Genomic DNA, 17441 nt, shown 5'->3' with positions numbered 1-17441 from the left:
GTTGAACATTTAGATATTGACACTGAAACCCCTAAATGGACTGGACCCTAATTACAAGAGCTTCCTGGAGTCTCTATATATCAAAGCCCGGGCCGCTCATATTTCAAAGAGTTTCAGCACAGCAAAAAGTGAAACCAGTTCACCTTCCCTTTGCTGGCATTTTAATTGATTACATTGTTTGATAAAGCCTAGAAGACTTACAGCAAAGTAGGAGCTTAAGATAACATTCAAGATATAAGTCAGAAGCACTCAAGGCAACAAGAAAGCTTACATAGTGGCCTGAAGTTCAAAAATGTTGAGCACCTGCAGCTACCAATGCCTCCCAAAAGGGCATCATCAGGTGTTCAGCACTTCTTGAAGAAAAAAAAAAAAATTTTTTTTTACAAATCAGGGACTTTAAATGTAAGTTCCATATACAAATCTCTTAGCTATTTGTTTAATTGAGTATACTTAATAAACGAGTCATCATTATACCAAAAAACTGAGATCAAAACCTGAACCAAGATTTCGCCTATTATGATTTGAAACTCCTTAAAATATTCAATCCTCAACATTCAGTTTTATTACGAAAATGCCAACTCAATCTGAAAAGCAGCACACGTGTGGCTTCAAAATTTCCAGCAAGAATTTAAGATTAGACAGATTTTTGAAGTTTTGCCCAATACAATTTCTAGTTCAGACTTTGGTCTAGACTGTTCTCTTACAATGGTTCTCACCTTCCAATATCTAATATAAAAGGGTACTTCACATAACGTGGAAAATTAACTCCTGAAACTCTAAGGAAAGAGGCATTCTATTTAGATCATCACAACAGTGTCTTCATAAACATGACTAAATGCAGGCTAGAAATCCTAGGTCCACAAATAATAGTGGTAATAGGTAACCGTTATGCTCTTCTTGATATAGGAGAGAAGGAATCACCCCCTACAGTAAAGGAGGAGAAGCCTTGTACCGCTAAGGCTGGGAGGTCTGCTGCCACCACTGCGAATAGGAAACGTAGGGTAGTGGTGGTCGGAGACTCTCTGCTGAGGGGGACGGAGGTGCCCATCTGTCACCCTGACATTTCATCTCGGGAGGTATGCTGCCTGCCGGGAGCCCGTATCCGAAATGTTACGGAGGCATTGTCGACGATTATCCAGCCCTCTGACTACTACCCCATGCTACTCATCCATGTGGGCTGGGGTGTGACACTGAGCGTATCAAGAGTGACTACAGGGCTCTGGGAGTATGGGTGAAGGAGTTTGGAGCGCAGGTGGTATTCTCTTCGATTCTTCCTGTCAAAGCTAGGGGCCTGGGCAGAGACAGATGCATCATGGAGGTGAATGCCTGGCTGCGAAGATGGTGTCGCCAGGAGGGCTTTGGCTTCCTAGACCATGGGATGCTATTCGAGGAAGGACTGCTAGGCAGAGATGGCGTTCACCTTTCAAGGAGGGGAAGGCCCTATTTGAACACAGACTGGCTAACCTAGTGAGGAGGGCTTTAAACTAGGTTCGATGGGGACAGGTGAGCAAAGCCCACAGGTAAGTGGGGAACATGGAGACCTAGGAGATGGGTCGGAAACAAGAGGGAGTGTGGGCTATATTGGCAGAGAGAAAGGAGGGTCAGGACAAAACTGGGAGGCAAGATCAAACCAGTATCTTCGATGTCTATATACAAATGCGAGATGTATGGTTAATAAGCAGGAAGAACTGGAAGTGCTAATAAATAAACAAAACTATGACATTGTTGGCATCACTGAAACTTGGTGGGATAATACACATGATTGGAATGTTGGTGTGGAGGGGTACAGCTTGCTCAGGAAGGATAGACAGGGGAAAAAGGGAGGAGGTGTTGCCTTATATATTAAAAATGTACACACTTGGACTGAGGTGGAGATGGACATAGGAGACGAAGTGTTGAGAGTCTCTGGGTTAGGCTAAAAGGGTAAAAAACAAGGGTGATGTCATGCTAGGAGTCTCCTACAGGCCACCTAACCAGGTGGAAGAGGTGGATGAGGCTTTTTTTAAGCAACTAACAAAATCATCCAAAGCCCAAGATTTGGTGGTGATGGGGGACTTCAACTATCCAAATATATGTTGGGAAAACAACACAGCGGGGCACAGACTATGCAACAAATTCTTGGACTTTTTATTTCAGAAGGTTGAAAAAGCTACTAGGGTGGAAGCTGTTCTAGACTTGATTTTAACAAATAGGGAGGAACTCGTTGAGAATTTGAAAGTAGAAAGCAGCTTGGGTGAAAGTGATCATGAAATCATAGAGTTTGCAATTCTAAGGAAGGGTAGAAGGGAGAACAGGAAAATAGAGATAATGGATTTCAGGAAGGCGGATTTTGGTAAGCTCCGAGAGCTGATAGGTAAGGTCCCATGGGAATCAAGACTGAGGGGAAAAACAACTGAGGAGAGTTGGCAGTTTTTCAAAGGGACACTATTAAGGGCCCAAAAGCAAGCTACTCCGCTGGTTAGGAAAGATAGAAAATGTGGCAAAAGACCACCTTGGCTTAACCACGAGATCTTGCATGATCTAAAAAATAAAAAGGAGTCATATAAAAAATGGAAACTAGGATGGATTACAAAGGATGAATATAGGCAAACAACACAGGAATGCAGGGTCAAGATTAGAAAGGCAAAGGCACAAAATGAGCTCAAACTAGCTATGAGAATAAAGGGAAACAAGAAGACTTTTTATCAATACATTAGAAGCAAGAGGAAGACCAAAGACAGGGTAGGCCCACTGCTCAGTGAAGAGGGAGAAACAGTAACAGGAAACTTGGAAATGGAAGAGATACTTAATGACTTTTAGACTCAGACTTTAAGGTCAGAAGGGACCATTATGATCATCTGGTCTGACCTCCCGCATGATGCAGGCCACAAAGCCGTCCCCACCCCCACTCTGCTGTTGAAGTCCCCAAATCCTGTGGCTCAGAAACTTCAATTAGCAGAGAATCCTCCTGCTAGCGATCCCTGCCCCATGCTGCGGAGGAAGGCGAAAAACCTCCAGGGCCTCTGCCAATCTACCCTGGACGAAAATTCCTTCCCGACCCCAAATATGGCGATCAGTAAAACCCCGAGCATGTAGGCAAGATTCTCCAGCCTGACCCTCATTAGCCATTATGCTATTTACCTGCCATGGCACGGTGTTCCTATGACTAAAATCATGTTATCCCATTAAACCATTCCCTCCATAAACTTATCTAGCTTTTGTTTCGGTCTTCACCGAGAAGTCTGAAGGAATGCCTAACATAGTGAATGCTAATGGGAAGGGGTAGGTTTAGCAGATAAAATAAAAAAAGAAGTTAAAAATCACTTAGAAAAGTTAGATGCCTGCAAGTCACCAGGGGCTGATGAAATGCATCCTAGAATACTCAAGGAGCTAATAGAGGAGGTATCTGAGCCTCTAGCTATTATCTTTGGAAAATCATGGGAGATGGGAGGTATTCCAGAAGACTGGAAAAGGACAAATATAGTGCCCAGCTATAAAAAGGGAAATAAAAACAACCCAGGAAACAACAGACCAGTTAGTTTAACTTCTGTGCCAGGGAAAATAATGGAGCAAGTAATTAAGGAAATCATCTGCAAACACTTGGAAGGTGGTAAGGTGATAGGGAAAAGCCAGCATGGATTTGTAAAGAACAAATCGCGTCAAACCAATCTGATAGCTTTCTTTGATAGGATAACGAGTCTTGTGGATAAGGGAGAAGCTGTGGATGTGGTATACCTAGACTTTAGTAAGGCATTTGACATGGTCTCGCATGATATTCTTATCGATAAACTAGGCAAATACAATTTAGATGGGGCTACTATAAGGTGGATGCATAACTGGCTGGATAACCGTACTCAGAGTTATTAATGGTTTCCAATCCTGCTGGAAAGGCATAACAAGTGGGGTTCCGCAGGGGTCTGTTTTGAGACCAGCTCTGTTCAATATCTTCATTAACGACTTAGATATTAGCATAGAAAGTACGCTTATTAAGTTTGCGGATGATACCGAACTGGGAGGGATTGCAACTGCTTTAGAGAACAGGGTCATAATTCAAAATGATCTGGACAAATTGGAGAAATGGTCTGAGGTAAACAGGATGAAGTTTAACAAAGACAAATGCAAAGTGCTCCACTTAGGAAGGAAAAATCAGTTTCACACATACAGAATGGGAAGAGACTGTCTAGGAAGGAGTACGGCAGAAAGGGATCTAGGGGTTACAGTGGAACACAAGCTAAATATGAGTCAGTGTGATGCTGTTGCAAAAAAAAAAAAAAAAGCAAACGTGATTCTGGGATATATTAATGGTATGTTGTGAGCAAGACACGAGAAGTCATTCTTCCACTCTACTCTGGTTAGGCCTCAGCTGGAGTATTGTGTCCAGTTCTGGGCACCGCATTTCAAGAAAGATGTGGAGAAATTGGAGAGGGTCCAGACAAGAGCAATAAGAATGATTAAAGGTCTTGAGAACATGACCTATGAAGGAAGGCTGAAAGAATTGGGTTTGTTTCGTTTGGAAAAGAGAAGACTGAGGGAGGCATGATAGCAGTTTTCAGGTATCTAAAAGGGTGTCATAAGGAGGAGGGAGAAAACTTGTTCACCTTAGCCTCTAAAGGATAGAACAAGAAGCAATGGGCTTAAACTGCAGCAAGGGAGGTCTAGGTTGGACATTAGGAAAAAGTTCCTAACTGTCAGGGTGGTTAAACACTGGAATAAATTGCCTAGGGAGGTTGTGGAATCTCCATCTCTGGAGATATTTAAGAGTAGGTTAGATAAATGTCTATCAGGGATGGTCTAGACAGTATTTGGTCCTGCCATGCGGGCAGGGGACTGGACTCGATGACCTCTCGAGGTCCCTTCCAGTCCTAGAATCTATGAATAGTGATAAATCCACACGTAGCTCTTACATAGCCCTTCACAAGCACAGCTCACTTGGAAACTGTGACAGAGGTCAATGAGTTGGCTCACAGTCACAAACCAAGTTAGTTCAGAGACAGACACAGAACCTAGGTCTGCTTCCGAGTCTAATGTTCTAATGCACTATGCTATCTCCTCATCAGTATGTATGAAATAGATCGAGAGTATCCCTTCCCAGGGAAGTTGTATTTTCCCTCCCTCCCCCCCACTGGCATAACAATTGGTAGGTGACTGTGGCCAGAACCAAAAACTGGTATTAAAACATTTTTTCCTTAGTGAAAGAGGAAAAGACTGACATATTGCTCTACAGCAAGATACTGGATAAACCCATCTGACACCACTGTAAATGTTTGCCTGGATAATAGACAAGCACTGGCTACACCTATGGTACTGAGACATTATAGCCTGTCACAGCATCAAAACATCTTCCCTCCACCACAACCATCAATACCTACTCAACTAACTTCTAGGGTGCATGTGAATCTATGACCATTATAACCATCAACAAAAAAGAACAGTTTAGTTTGATGATGATAGTTTTGGTAAGAACCTCCATGGAATGCAGAATTAAAGGAATAAGCATCATAAATGCAGAAGGCTTACAATATCACAATACAGAAGCCTCAGACTCTTGACAGGATGGAGAGAAGGTTTATTACTTCCTTTTTGAGTCCTCTGGACTTATGTTTAGAATGCAACACTCTAGTAACTGGGACACTTTACCTTGATTAACTTCAGCTCGAGAAGGACCCAAATTTTTTTTCTGCTGTGCATTTTTAGCAAGAAGCGTGTGTTTGTCATCACTCCCTGTGTCAAGTTCTGAAATTGTGACTGCAAGGATCCTACAGAAATTGGCAAGTTGCTGTTGATCAAAACTGGATACTAGACTTGCAAGATTGGGAATATCTTCTAATTGTATCATTTCCTATAGAAGACAAAACAATGCATTGATTGTTTGATGTAATAAACCAACAGTCTTTTCACCAAAATCAACGTTAACAGAGGGAACATATACAAATTAAAGAGCCTTCCCCCAACAGGATTAAATTGTTTTAAATTTAGTCAGACACAAGGGTAGATGGGTAGCAGAAGTTCCTCAGAGTTTGAAGGGGGCTGTGAATCCCAACCTAAGGCTAAGATCCCACGTGTTCACCAATTCATGAGAGAACATTATTCTCAAGTCATTTTACTTAAAAAAAAAAAAAAAAAAAAAAAAAAAAAAAAAAAATGAATTGTGAAAAAATAAGTATTAAGCCAATTTTAGCTATTTTGAAGTTTCAATATTTTGTTTGTTTGTGTCCCCAAATTTACTGAAGTTAAATGCAACTATAGATGGACTGCACTGTTGGATATTTTTAAATGATAGTTTCATCTGTGATAAGGGAAGATTCTGAAAAGTAACCAGAAGGAAGGATCAGACAAGTGTCTAAGCATCCTTCAGAAAAGGTAAACATCAAAATATATATCTTAATAATTAGTCAGAATTTACATAAGTATTGAATTTCAGGAAAAAACTAACCCTATAACCCCAAAACCCCATCTAGAAGGCAGTAATTAGCTGGACACAAGTCCAATTACTGTATTTCACCGCTGCAGAGATATTAGCAGAGGAAAGGGAATAATTAGGTATGCAGCAGTGACACCCGCTAAGAAGGGATACTGGTCATATTATTCAGGGCTACCATTTAGAATTTATTAAAGGAGTACTACATTTTTCACTGCATGAGAACCAGGGAGTAAAACTGACAAGCATATTTTCATTGTTCAATCTATCATCTATGCTTTTTCAACTTTAATAGAACTTTTTCTTAACACAAGGAAGCTTGGCTACCAATATTTTAAATATTGCATCTCTTAAAGGCAGAACTGTTGTTCTAATACCCAGTAACATTGCACAGAGTCCCGAACATTAAAATTAGAGCAGACTAAAAGCCACCACATGACTGACAACTTCTAGCAAAAAGACTCCTTTTAGATCAATTTGGAAAGCAGTTTAGTCTGACATATGCATTCTTCAGTACTTAGTGAGGAGAATGAAATTCCCCAAGTTAAGACAGAGAAGTACATCTACTTTACAAATGCAACAGTGTCAAGAGATCAATTTACCACATTGGTCCCTGACCTGATTATAGCACCTAGTGTAGATGAGACCTTAAATGTATCCTGCCCAAGGTTTTACAATGGTTATATGTCTCCAACAATATTCTATTTGGAACACTAAATAACATGGTAACGAATGGCAAATTTTCTTCAATGCATGTTCAAAAAACACAAGCCACACACCACTATTAACATAGCTGACTTTTCCCCTCTAGCACACAACCCTGAAAAATTACCTGAACAGTTATGCAACCACGATTATAGGAAACATCCACAGACCTTTTTAACTCCTAGGATATCTTCAATAAGCGTTGCTGTTTGCAGAAATGTTTTTTTGTTTGTCATCAATGTAAACAGGAACAACACAAAATCATTTCTTTCTGCCAATCGTTTAGTGACTCCTTCAGTCTAGAAGAAAGCAAGGAATGGTAAAATACACCCAACAATGGCAGGCGGCTGCACTGGCAAATCAGATGTGATAATCGTACGTAGCAAGCCGGTTTCACAAACACTCTCCTGGTTACCTATCTGGCAATTCCTAGAAGTTGGTGACATGCTGTCCAGGGAGATGAACAATTCAGCTAATCCTCATGGGGCCTGCCGAAACTACAGGTCCCAGCATGAAAAACTCCATTTTGACTTGAATTGTTTGCCTGCTTGGAACAAGATTAAATGTTGCACAGCTGGACCCTGCGTTGCCTGTGGGCTTTAGCTCTCTATTGGATCTGATAGCAGTTGCCTTAATCACTATTTTAGGGAAATTAGATGTAGCCCTCAGTCTCTTGTCCAACTGCTAACATAGTTCTCAGTTGAACAGAGTTCTCTCAAAGTTTCCACTGACTTCAATGGGGCCAGGATTTCACCCTGATCACTGGTTGGAGTAAGGTTGCTCTTTGGTTTAATTCAGTATTTTTTAATTCCAGAAAACATTACCCCAAATGCTCGAAAATCTGTCTGGTCAGAGTTCAGCAAGACTGACCATGTACTAGTGGCCGTAGCATAGAAACAAGACCTCAAGAGGTCATCAAGTCCAGGCCCTTATGCTGAGGCAAGGCCAAGTAAACCTCGACCATCCCTGACAGGTGTTTATACAAACTATTCTTAAAAACCCTTTATTAATATAGTATTGATCAAATGGATTAGATATCAGCATAGATATCATACCTAGATATAAAGAGAATTAATCCAGAACTGCACCAAGACATTAGACAGTCTTACAATCCTGAAGCAACCCTCCATTCAAATCCATCCCAATAATCCAGAGAGGGCGCTACAATTGAAATGAGTTAAGTCAGCCAGCAGCTATTCTATGGATTGCAAATGCGATCGTTTTTAGATTAAATGCAGCTATCACAAACTACCTCTATTTTTTCCCCCTTAGTAGATCAAATAATGAATGCTCAAACACCAGCCCTTGCCGCTTTTACAGGGTCTCTGTACTGTTTAGAGAACACAGTGTACTAATACTTTTGTAATGTTAAGAGAAAGTCAGTTTCCCTAAAATGGCTCCAACTCAGTGATTACATGCAGCATTTCATTAAAACTACTGTATTTTAAACGTGCTCTCAGGCTTGTAATCATTTATCCACTAAAGGGTGATGACCAACTATACAATATTGAAAATACATTACTTATTGACAGTGTTTTAATAATTAGATATGCACTTTAGGCCTCAATTTTTGAGCCAAGTTCTCTATAGACTTCTAACCTGCAGCCCTTCCTCGGCACTCAGGCTCCAGTGATTGACAAAGGATGTTCTGCATATGAATTGTCTGCAGGATCAGGCCCTTAAGACCCTTGATTGACTAGGCTATTGAACGGTGCATAGGTAGAGATGCTCAAATTGATGTGGGCGTACATTTTTCTAATTTTGTTATTTCTGTTTCTAAGTACAAGAGCTGAAAATAGCTCTCAGATGGGAACATGAATATGTACAAATGCCCACAATAGTGTGTCAGAATTACTGGCACTCAGCTACTGCAGTGGTGCATTATAGAAAGCCTTATAAATAAAACACTACTTAGACAAACGCCCAAACACAGAGAGTGGCTGAATATAGTAGGTCCAGATATGTAACCAGACTTTGGAAAATGTTGCAAACTAGAGTTGCATTATGTCTTTAGATTATGTTTTAAAAGCAAATATGCTTTCATTCCTGGGGTATGTGCAGCCAATGCCGAAGCGTGGAACATGTTTGTTTGCCAAGAAGAGGAACATACATATTTTTAAAAAGGTAATACTTACACATATGCAAGTGTTGTACAATATGCTTAAGCAGTCCTTGATCAGGTCGTCACTTACTACAAAGCAAAAGTAAGACCAATTCATTAGTTTCCAGAACACTTAATTTCTATGCTATAATCAGAGCATTGTAAATGACATTTTAAATAAATATTCAATTAAACAGCCTGAAACGGATATGCAAAAAAATTAAGCTGCAATTAGCAACCAGTTAGAAATGATTAATGAGATACCCGACCACTATAGTCCAAGAGATTTAATGGCCTGAGGACGTGTTATAGGGCATGCTAATTCTGACCTATGTCCAAAAAACATCAATTAACCACAACCAACCAACATTGTTTCGAAGAGGACACAGTTCCCAGCGTAAACAAAACCTTTGACAGATTTTATCTTGTTATTTCACCTGTGAATCTCAGTTTCTTCACTTGAGAAGTGGGGAGGATATCATAATACTTCTCCTTCTCAGAGGTATTGCAAGGGCCAGATAGTGTCAGGTAGACATGGAAGATGAAAGATACAAATATTGAGCCTACTGAGCTGCTCCAGCAGACAAAATGCTATTCTGAAGCAACTTGTTAGTTCACTTTGGCACACTCCCTTTATTATATAGTTAGGAAATTACTATTCATTACATGTCTGGAAAAATGAGATTCTCTTCACTGACTCACTCAACAGGTCTGTACTCTAGGGACAACATTCTGGAGGGATTGAATAGGAGCTATATAGCCACCAATAACTTCAGTGGAAGTGTCTAACATTTGTTGACCTGCCAATGCCTGGAAACCAAATCTATGCACTGGAAAAAATATAGACACTAAACAAACTATGCCTTAAAACACATACTGACTATAATTCACCCCCTCAAATTAGCACCACAAAGAATGAGACAGTTTTTCTATTTCAGGAATAGTGAATCATTTGTTTAGTAAAGTAAGGGTGAAAGATATAAATGGAGGAGGAAACAAGGAAAGACACTGAAAAACAGCTATTTAATCTTAAACCTTATCTACTTACTTTTCTGTTTCTTTTTCTGTGTAATAAGAGTTGGTCTCATAAGAATTTCCACTAGAAGCTGTGAAAATAAGAGAATGAACTGAAGTTTAGAGTCATTTTAACAGACTCAATCAAAAAGCCACCCAAGACCCATAGATTTTATCATCTCTAAATAGCAAGCTCCAAATCAGTCCAATTTCCTAAAGAACTATAGATAACAGTGTGAGTGAACCACTACAAACATGGCTGCCTCAATGTACCTCCTTTCTGGTTGCATGAAAGATCACGTGGCCTGCTGTTAAGCTATTCATCTTGTTTTGGAGAAAGTCAGGCACTGCAAATGCACTTGTAGCGCTGCACACATTCATACACACTGCATTTTCCAAGAACAAAATAGCAGAGATAGCACATGGCACTATGGGATCCCACTACTGATTGGCCCTTCGGAACAGAAGTTATAAACATATTAAATGAAGTATTTCAAACTTATCAAAGGGTTTTTTGAACCAAGTGCCCTTCTCCACCCCCAAACAAGATCCCTTTTAACAGCTATTCAAGGTCACAGATTGCAGGAATGCCTAGCCCACCAAATTTTAGCATCATTTCAATTCTACGGGCAATCACCCACAGCCATTGCCCTTACAACTGGAAGCAAAAAGAATTTTAGATAAAAAAAGTTTTCCCTGACTGATTATGATAATTAGAGCAAGCTGATTCTCCTCCTCAACAGTGAACAAAGGTAACTAACAGGAGAGATTTGGAGGGAGTTTAGAGAAGGAGCATGAAAGGCTTTCCTTCCAGGTTCAGCCCTTGATATTTCAAACTGCTTAGTGATGCAACAGTGGTGGTGACCTGCTACACATATGTGCCATGTTCTCTTTCCTGCCTGAAGACAGAAGGGATTTCCTGTGCATGAAGTTCAAGTTGGTGGCTGTGCTGGAGGAGAAAATTCTTGGATTGGAGCGGGAAGTAGGGATGTTACTGAGAAACAGAAAAGCTGAGTAGTTCCCTAGTCAACCAGTTTCACAAAACATCAGTACTCCAGGTCCTGAAAGAATTTTTTTTTTGGGGGGGGGGGGGAATATGTCATCAGAGCTGCTATTTCCCCTACTCTCATAGCCGAGGTGATCACCACCAGGAAGGCCGTTTTCATTGACGGGTATGTAAGCGAACAGGTAGCCATGGGCTCGAAGGGAGGTCTAGTCAGGCTTTTCAATATTAGGTTTAGGTCCCATGTTGGGGTGGAATGTCAGGGTTGGGAGAAAAGATTTACTATACCCCCGAGGAATTGTTTTGTGGTAGGGTGTGATAGCAATGAGTATCCCTCTACTTGTTGGTGAAAGGCTGCTATAGCTGCTAGGTGGACCCTGAGTGAACGGAGAGAGAGAGAGACTCCCAATTTTTTTAAGAGTCAGTACATAGCCTAGGAACTTTGGAAGAGTAGCAGATGTCAGAGAAATTTGTTGGGAATTACACCACGTCTGAAACCTGGACCACTTTTGCAGGCAGAATACGGAGTGTTGTGGATTTTTTACTGCATAGTAATACCTCTTGTACCTCATCTGAGCAGGAGCTGTCTATGCATTGGAACCATGAAGGAGTCAAGCCTTGAGGTAGAGAATCCTCCAGTTGGAACGTAGAGTGCATTCTTTGTTTGGCGAGAGGAGGTATGGTGTGGACTGGAGAGAGATCGGCGAGCACACTGCAAGTTGTGACAGGTAAGGGTACCAAGTCTGTCTCAGTCAAGTGAGGGCAATCAGTACAACATGTGGTCCTTCTAGTTTTATTTTTAATAGGACTTTTGACAGATGGGGAAATGGAGGAAAGGCATAGAGAAGGTCCCTGTCTCACAGAAGAAGTGTTGCGCAGGGAGTGTTGCCCCATCCCTGCTTTGGAGCAATGTCGTGGACATTTCTTGTACAGGTAAGTGGTGAACAGGGTTGTGGTTTGTCTCTCTCCCATCTCCACCTCCCACCGCCTGAATAGGTTGTGGCTTTATCTCCCATTCATGGTCGTGTGGGAACTTGCAACTGAGACTGTCCGCTATAGAGTTTTGCGTTCCTGGAAGGAAGGCCGCTGATAAGTGTGCTGTGGGAAACGCACCAGTTCCATAACCTTAGTGCTTTTGCGCAGAGGGAGGGTGACCTGGCTCCTCCTCGTCAATATATGTAATACATACATACTATGTTGTCTGTTAAGACTCGTGTGTTCCCTTGATCAGTGGGAGGAAATGGGTGCAGGTATTCCTGACCACCCTGAGCTTGAGGAGGTTGATGTAGGAGGATCTCTCCATAGACGACCATTTGCCTTGTGTTGTAAGGTTGTTTAGATGCACGCCCCATCCTATAAGGAATGCATCGGTGGTGAGAAGTAACAACAGGGAAGTTTGCAGAGAGATCTCCTTTTTGCAAACATTTGCTGGGTTTTTCCACCAGTCCAGGGAGTTTTTGACCTTGGTGGACAGTGACGGGGGTTTGTCTAGTCTGTCTATTTGGTCTGTAGACTGAGCTGAACCAACTCTGAAGACACTGCACATGAAACCTGGCATGAGGTATCACCACTGTGCTGGCTGCCATATGTCCCAGGAGTTGGAGGCAGCGTCTGGCTGATATCTGGGGGCTGTTTTCTACTGTCTATGAACGTGGCCAAGGTGCTGAGGCAGGAGAGTTTTGGCCTGTAATGAGTCAAGGTGGGCCCCTATGAATTCCAGGTGCTGTACCAGGGTGAGGGTTGATTTTTGGACACTGATCTTCAGACCCAGTTCCATGAACAAGTCTATTGCAGTCTTGGTAATCCAATAAGCCTAGTTGAAGAAGCGGGCTCGGAGGAAACAATCGTCCAGGTAGGAGTAGGTCATGATCTCCTGGGAGCGTAGGTGAGCAGCCACTACTGAGAGGACTTTGAAGAATACCGTTGGAGCTGATGACAACCCAAAGGGGAGCACTCTGTACTGACAGTGGTCTTGTCTCAGGGTAAATCTGAGGAACAGCCTGGGGAACAGAAGGATTGAGATATGGAAATAGGTGCCCTGAAGGTTGAGGGCCGAAAAATCAGTCTCCCTGCTCCAATGCTGGAATAATTGTTGCTAGAGTGGCCATCTTGAATTTTTGAACTTTGACAAACTTGTTGCGTGCTCTGATGTCTATTACGGGTCTCCAACCTTCCTTCTTCTTGGGTATTCTGAAATAGCAAGAGAAAAAAAAAAAATCTTTGCCTCGTAGATGTGGAGATATTTGTTCTGTGGCTCCTAACAGGAGGAGAAGATCTATTTCTTGTTGTAGTAAACTCTCGTAAGAATGATCCCTAAAGATGGACGGAGAAGGGTGTTAGGGACGGGGGTAGGTAAAGTGGATGGAGTACCCCCACTAAGAATTATTTCCAAGACCCATTGGTCCGATGTTGTATGTTCCCAGGTGCTGTGGAATGTGGCAAGGTGGTAGTCAAATGGGTAGGAAGGTTGGTCAGCTGTAGTGGTTGAGGGGAAATGGTCTGTCGACACCTCAACCGACATGTCAAAATTCATGTATGGAGGGGGATGGCTGTGACATGGAAGGCTGTGGGGGTTTACCATATAGTTTTTGCAAGGTCCAGGAGAACCTCATTGATGGGGAAGGCTATTCTGGAGGACCAGGAAAAGTGTAGGATGACAAGGAGTTTGTGGTGAGAGTGGCCTTGACTTCCTCCAGGTGTATCTGCAGCATATGTGCTACCTTTTTGCCAAGTCCTGGAAGAGCTGGAAATCATTGGCTAAGGATGGTGGCGGACGCATGACTGCCTCATCCGGAGAGGAGGAAGATATTAGTTCTCAGTGTAACCTCTTCCTCAAATCTGTTCCTCCATAATCTCCCTTGTGATTCAGAGGTTCTGGATGCCGTAGCCAAGGGAGAACGTCTCGGGGGCTCACAGGTGAGGCTGGAAGCCTGAGACGTGCGGGGGCGATATACCACCCAGTAGGGCCACTCAGGTGATGGGATAGAGTTTGGTGGTGGTGCCCATGGCTGGCTGTATCATGGTGGTGATGCAGTAGGCTGAGGGTATGCTTGAGGAGCCTCTTGATAAGGGGCATCATAGAGAGCATGGGAGGAGTGGTGGGAGATTACCTTTCTGGCTCACTGTCTGATTTGCCAGTATACAGTGGCAGGTGTGTGGCAGGGTACTGGAGCGGATTCCCACACTTGAAGAAGACTCGGTACCAAAGTCCCAGTGCTGACAAGAAGAGACACTGGTATATCAGATACCCTGACGTCTTGAGTGCTGGAATTCCACTGGAATTGAGTGTGGACCAATCCGGTGCTGTTGGCAGTACGGAGGGAGTCAGGGATCTTGCCTGCACTGAATGCTCCAGTGTTTGCTTGCTTACTGATGACGGTGCTGAAGGTACAGTGCATACCAGCAGTGTCTTCTTACTGGTGTGCTCTCCCTGCCCCTGTCTTTGTCAATTGGTACCATTGGCTTGGTGCCTGTGCTCATCAGGTCTTTGAGTGCGTCTATGGCACCTCCCTCTCCAGACCCTCATGAGCTATGTGTACCAGGCTTGGATTGTCTTGGTGCCAACAGTACCAAGCTTGCCGGAGATCTTTTGCAGCTAGCTCACGGCTCACTCTGGAGACTCACTGCTCTCTTTTTTAGATATCTTACAAGAGGAGATTTCTTCGACCCATAGTCCCTGGATGTTGAGGCCTATGGGGAAGACTCATGCCTTCTGGGTGACTCTTGGCATGGACTCAGGGAAGATTGGCAGGCTGCCTTCATCAGGATGATCTTCTGCCTCAACTCCCTATCCTTTTGAGACCTTGGTTTATTAAGCCGTTGACAGAGACAACACTTCTGCAGAATGTGATCTTCCCACGAGGCAGCATATGCAGCGAGAGTGTTTCTCTGCCACAGGGATGGCCTCCTCGCAAGAAAGGCACTTCTTGAAGCCTGGTGAGCTTGGCAAACCCTGTTAGAAAAAGGGGTCCCCAATAAACAAGGGGGGGAATACAGGGTTTTTCTGTTTTCAAAGAGAAAATAAAGAGAAAAAACAACAATTAAGACTGAAGGAGACTAACTACTAAAAATGCTAAAGAAGTTAACAATCATGAACAAACTGCTAATGGCTCTGTCCCTAGCCAGGGGCAACTGAGAAGAAACTGAGGGGGTTAGCTCCCACATGCTGGTTAGCCTTGTGGGGGGGCGCAAGGAGGACAGTGCACGTGCAGGTCTAATGGAGAACTTTAGTAGTAGTGTCCGATCAGTTGCATAGGGACACAAGCACACCTACAGTAGAGTATCCATAGAGACACTGTTCAAAGAACTTCTGGCCTCAATCCTCAATTCTGCCCCCACCTCCCTACCACACAGCACAGAGATCCTTGGACAGAAGACACTCAAGGAGTACCCAATATCATTTGATTAGTTTGGGGGAAAAAAAAAAAAAAAAAGTTTGGCAGAACTTAAGCATACAAAGTATTGTTAGCATTTTCTTTTTTAAAGACAGTTATATTTGCTTCTTTTCACGTTACGCAAGTCATGTACGTAATCAAAAATCGATTTCTTTAACTTAGTCTGATATTTGTTTATCATTTCCAAGAATTTAGCTATTTTCTTAAACCCCACGGAAATATCAGGCAGCAATGTAAAAGAAGGTTTCAGAGTAGCAGCCGTGTTAGTCTGTATCCGCAAAAAGAAGAACAGGAGTACTTGTGGCACCTTAGAGACTAACAAATTTATTAGAGCATAAGCTTTCGTGGACTACAGCCCACTTCTTCGGATGCACTCCGAAGAAGTGGGCTGTAGTCCACGAAAGCTTATGCTCTAATAAATTTGTTAGTCTCTAAGGTGCCACAAGTACTCCTGTTCTTAATGTAAAAGAATATCATCTTTGTTATGTGCCCAAGAGACTGAACAGAAACTCGCCAAGTCTTTTTATACCACATGGAAAAGAAAGTCCCTTGCTTTTGAACATGTAATATCTTGGAAAGTACTTGCAAACCAAACTGAAAGCAGATGTAATCTTGTGGCGATTCTCTTCTGAAATCTCTTATGACAGTACAACCAAAGCATCTAATCATATGTGATTTGCATTTATAGTCTCTCCAAATTGTTTGATTTAAAGACACTTCTCCCGTTTATTCTCGCTAAAAGCCTCAGGAGGTTTGACTATAGCCATGTTTAACAAAAACCCCGAACACTTACATCTACTCCTCCAAACAAATCAAACGTGTATGTGTTTGGGAAAGTGGATTCTTGAGCAGCTTTTCTATCTTCTGTGACAAATGCCATGGCCTCCATTGACAGAAGTGGAGAAATTTCCTGAGAAGAGAGGGAAAAAAAACCCACCACATTCAGTCAACACATTAGCAATGTACAATTTCTGTAACTGCCCTAGAATAACTGGATGATCAACTGATCCCTGATCGTGATTACATGCATTTTTACTCCACTTCACAGATGGGCATTACTCCATATGCCCAATTTCAAGGACTGAAGCTACAACTGCATGAAGTCAAGTTTCTTAACATGCAACAGTTGAAGAGACTAGCTTCCAAGAAACAGGGTGGTATTTCAATAAAGTCAGTGACTGAGTATATATTACCTTGAGGATGCTTTGGCACTGAGAGAAGTCGCTGTTTGGATGGCTGTTCTCATACAGTTTCTGCAACAGCAGGGGAATTCCATTCCATTTTGCTTGTTTATCCCTTTCCTTTAACAAGGCTTCTGTGATCTATGACAAGGGAGAATACCATTGGTTTTCGGACTAACATTTGCTTATCCCTTCCCCATACTACATGCCACCATCAAGTGACCTCATGACTCACCATCGTTATGCTCCCAATTTGGCGAACTCTCGCTTATTTTACTCCATGTTAAACCACTGAACATTTCTATACAACACAAAGGAATAATTGAAGGGGTTCTCTAATTTTAACATAAGTGAGGCATAAAAAGGAGAAAAAAAGAAGCTATATTTGGGTACCAAGTAAGATTAGTTCAGCACAAACAGAGTGAGAACACATCCGTATCAGAATACACAATAGCAGAGATCAGCATTTCACCCTTGAAACCACTGGTCCAGGACCAGCATCTGAATAATCTTACTGGTCCTGAAAGGGTTCGTATTGGTTTGCCAAGGTGTTGTAGGCATTACAGGATGAGAGAGCTTTGAGCATGGGTGTTCCTTAGTATATTTAATATTTCTTTCCACACTTATGATATTGTCTATAAAAATC

At 42.3% G+C, this 17441-nt stretch overlaps 1 protein-coding gene across 3 annotated transcripts in view; it reads right to left on the bottom strand.

The window, feature by feature from the left end:
• TRPC4AP (transient receptor potential cation channel subfamily C member 4 associated protein) overlaps positions 1–16891 on the bottom strand; it is a 56520-nt gene extending 39629 nt beyond the window's left edge. Inside the window, exons 1-6 of one of the 3 annotated variants that reach the window (XM_054045266.1) lie at positions 16808–16891; positions 16408–16524; positions 10252–10309; positions 9238–9293; positions 7273–7401; positions 5617–5818 (exon numbers count right to left, since the gene is read on the bottom strand). In XM_054045266.1, coding sequence (XP_053901241.1) covers positions 5617–5818; positions 7273–7401; positions 9238–9293; positions 10252–10309; positions 16408–16503 — 541 coding nt within the window. In that variant the 5' untranslated portion in view covers positions 16504–16524; positions 16808–16891. Of the gene's footprint in view, positions 1–5616; positions 5819–7229; positions 7402–9237; positions 9294–9640; positions 10211–10251; positions 10310–16407; positions 16525–16807 lie in introns of those variants that run through there. The other 2 variants (XM_054045267.1, XM_054045268.1) reach the window with 2 other exon arrangements.
• Positions 16892–17441: the final 550 nt, after the last annotated feature.

This window comes from Malaclemys terrapin, chromosome 12 (genome assembly GCF_027887155.1).
Source record: "Malaclemys terrapin pileata isolate rMalTer1 chromosome 12, rMalTer1.hap1, whole genome shotgun sequence".
NCBI classification, from domain to species: Eukaryota; Metazoa; Chordata; order Testudines; family Emydidae; genus Malaclemys; species Malaclemys terrapin.
The sequence above is the reverse complement of the archived record's forward strand: the minus strand, read 5'-3'. Positions and strand labels throughout refer to the sequence as shown.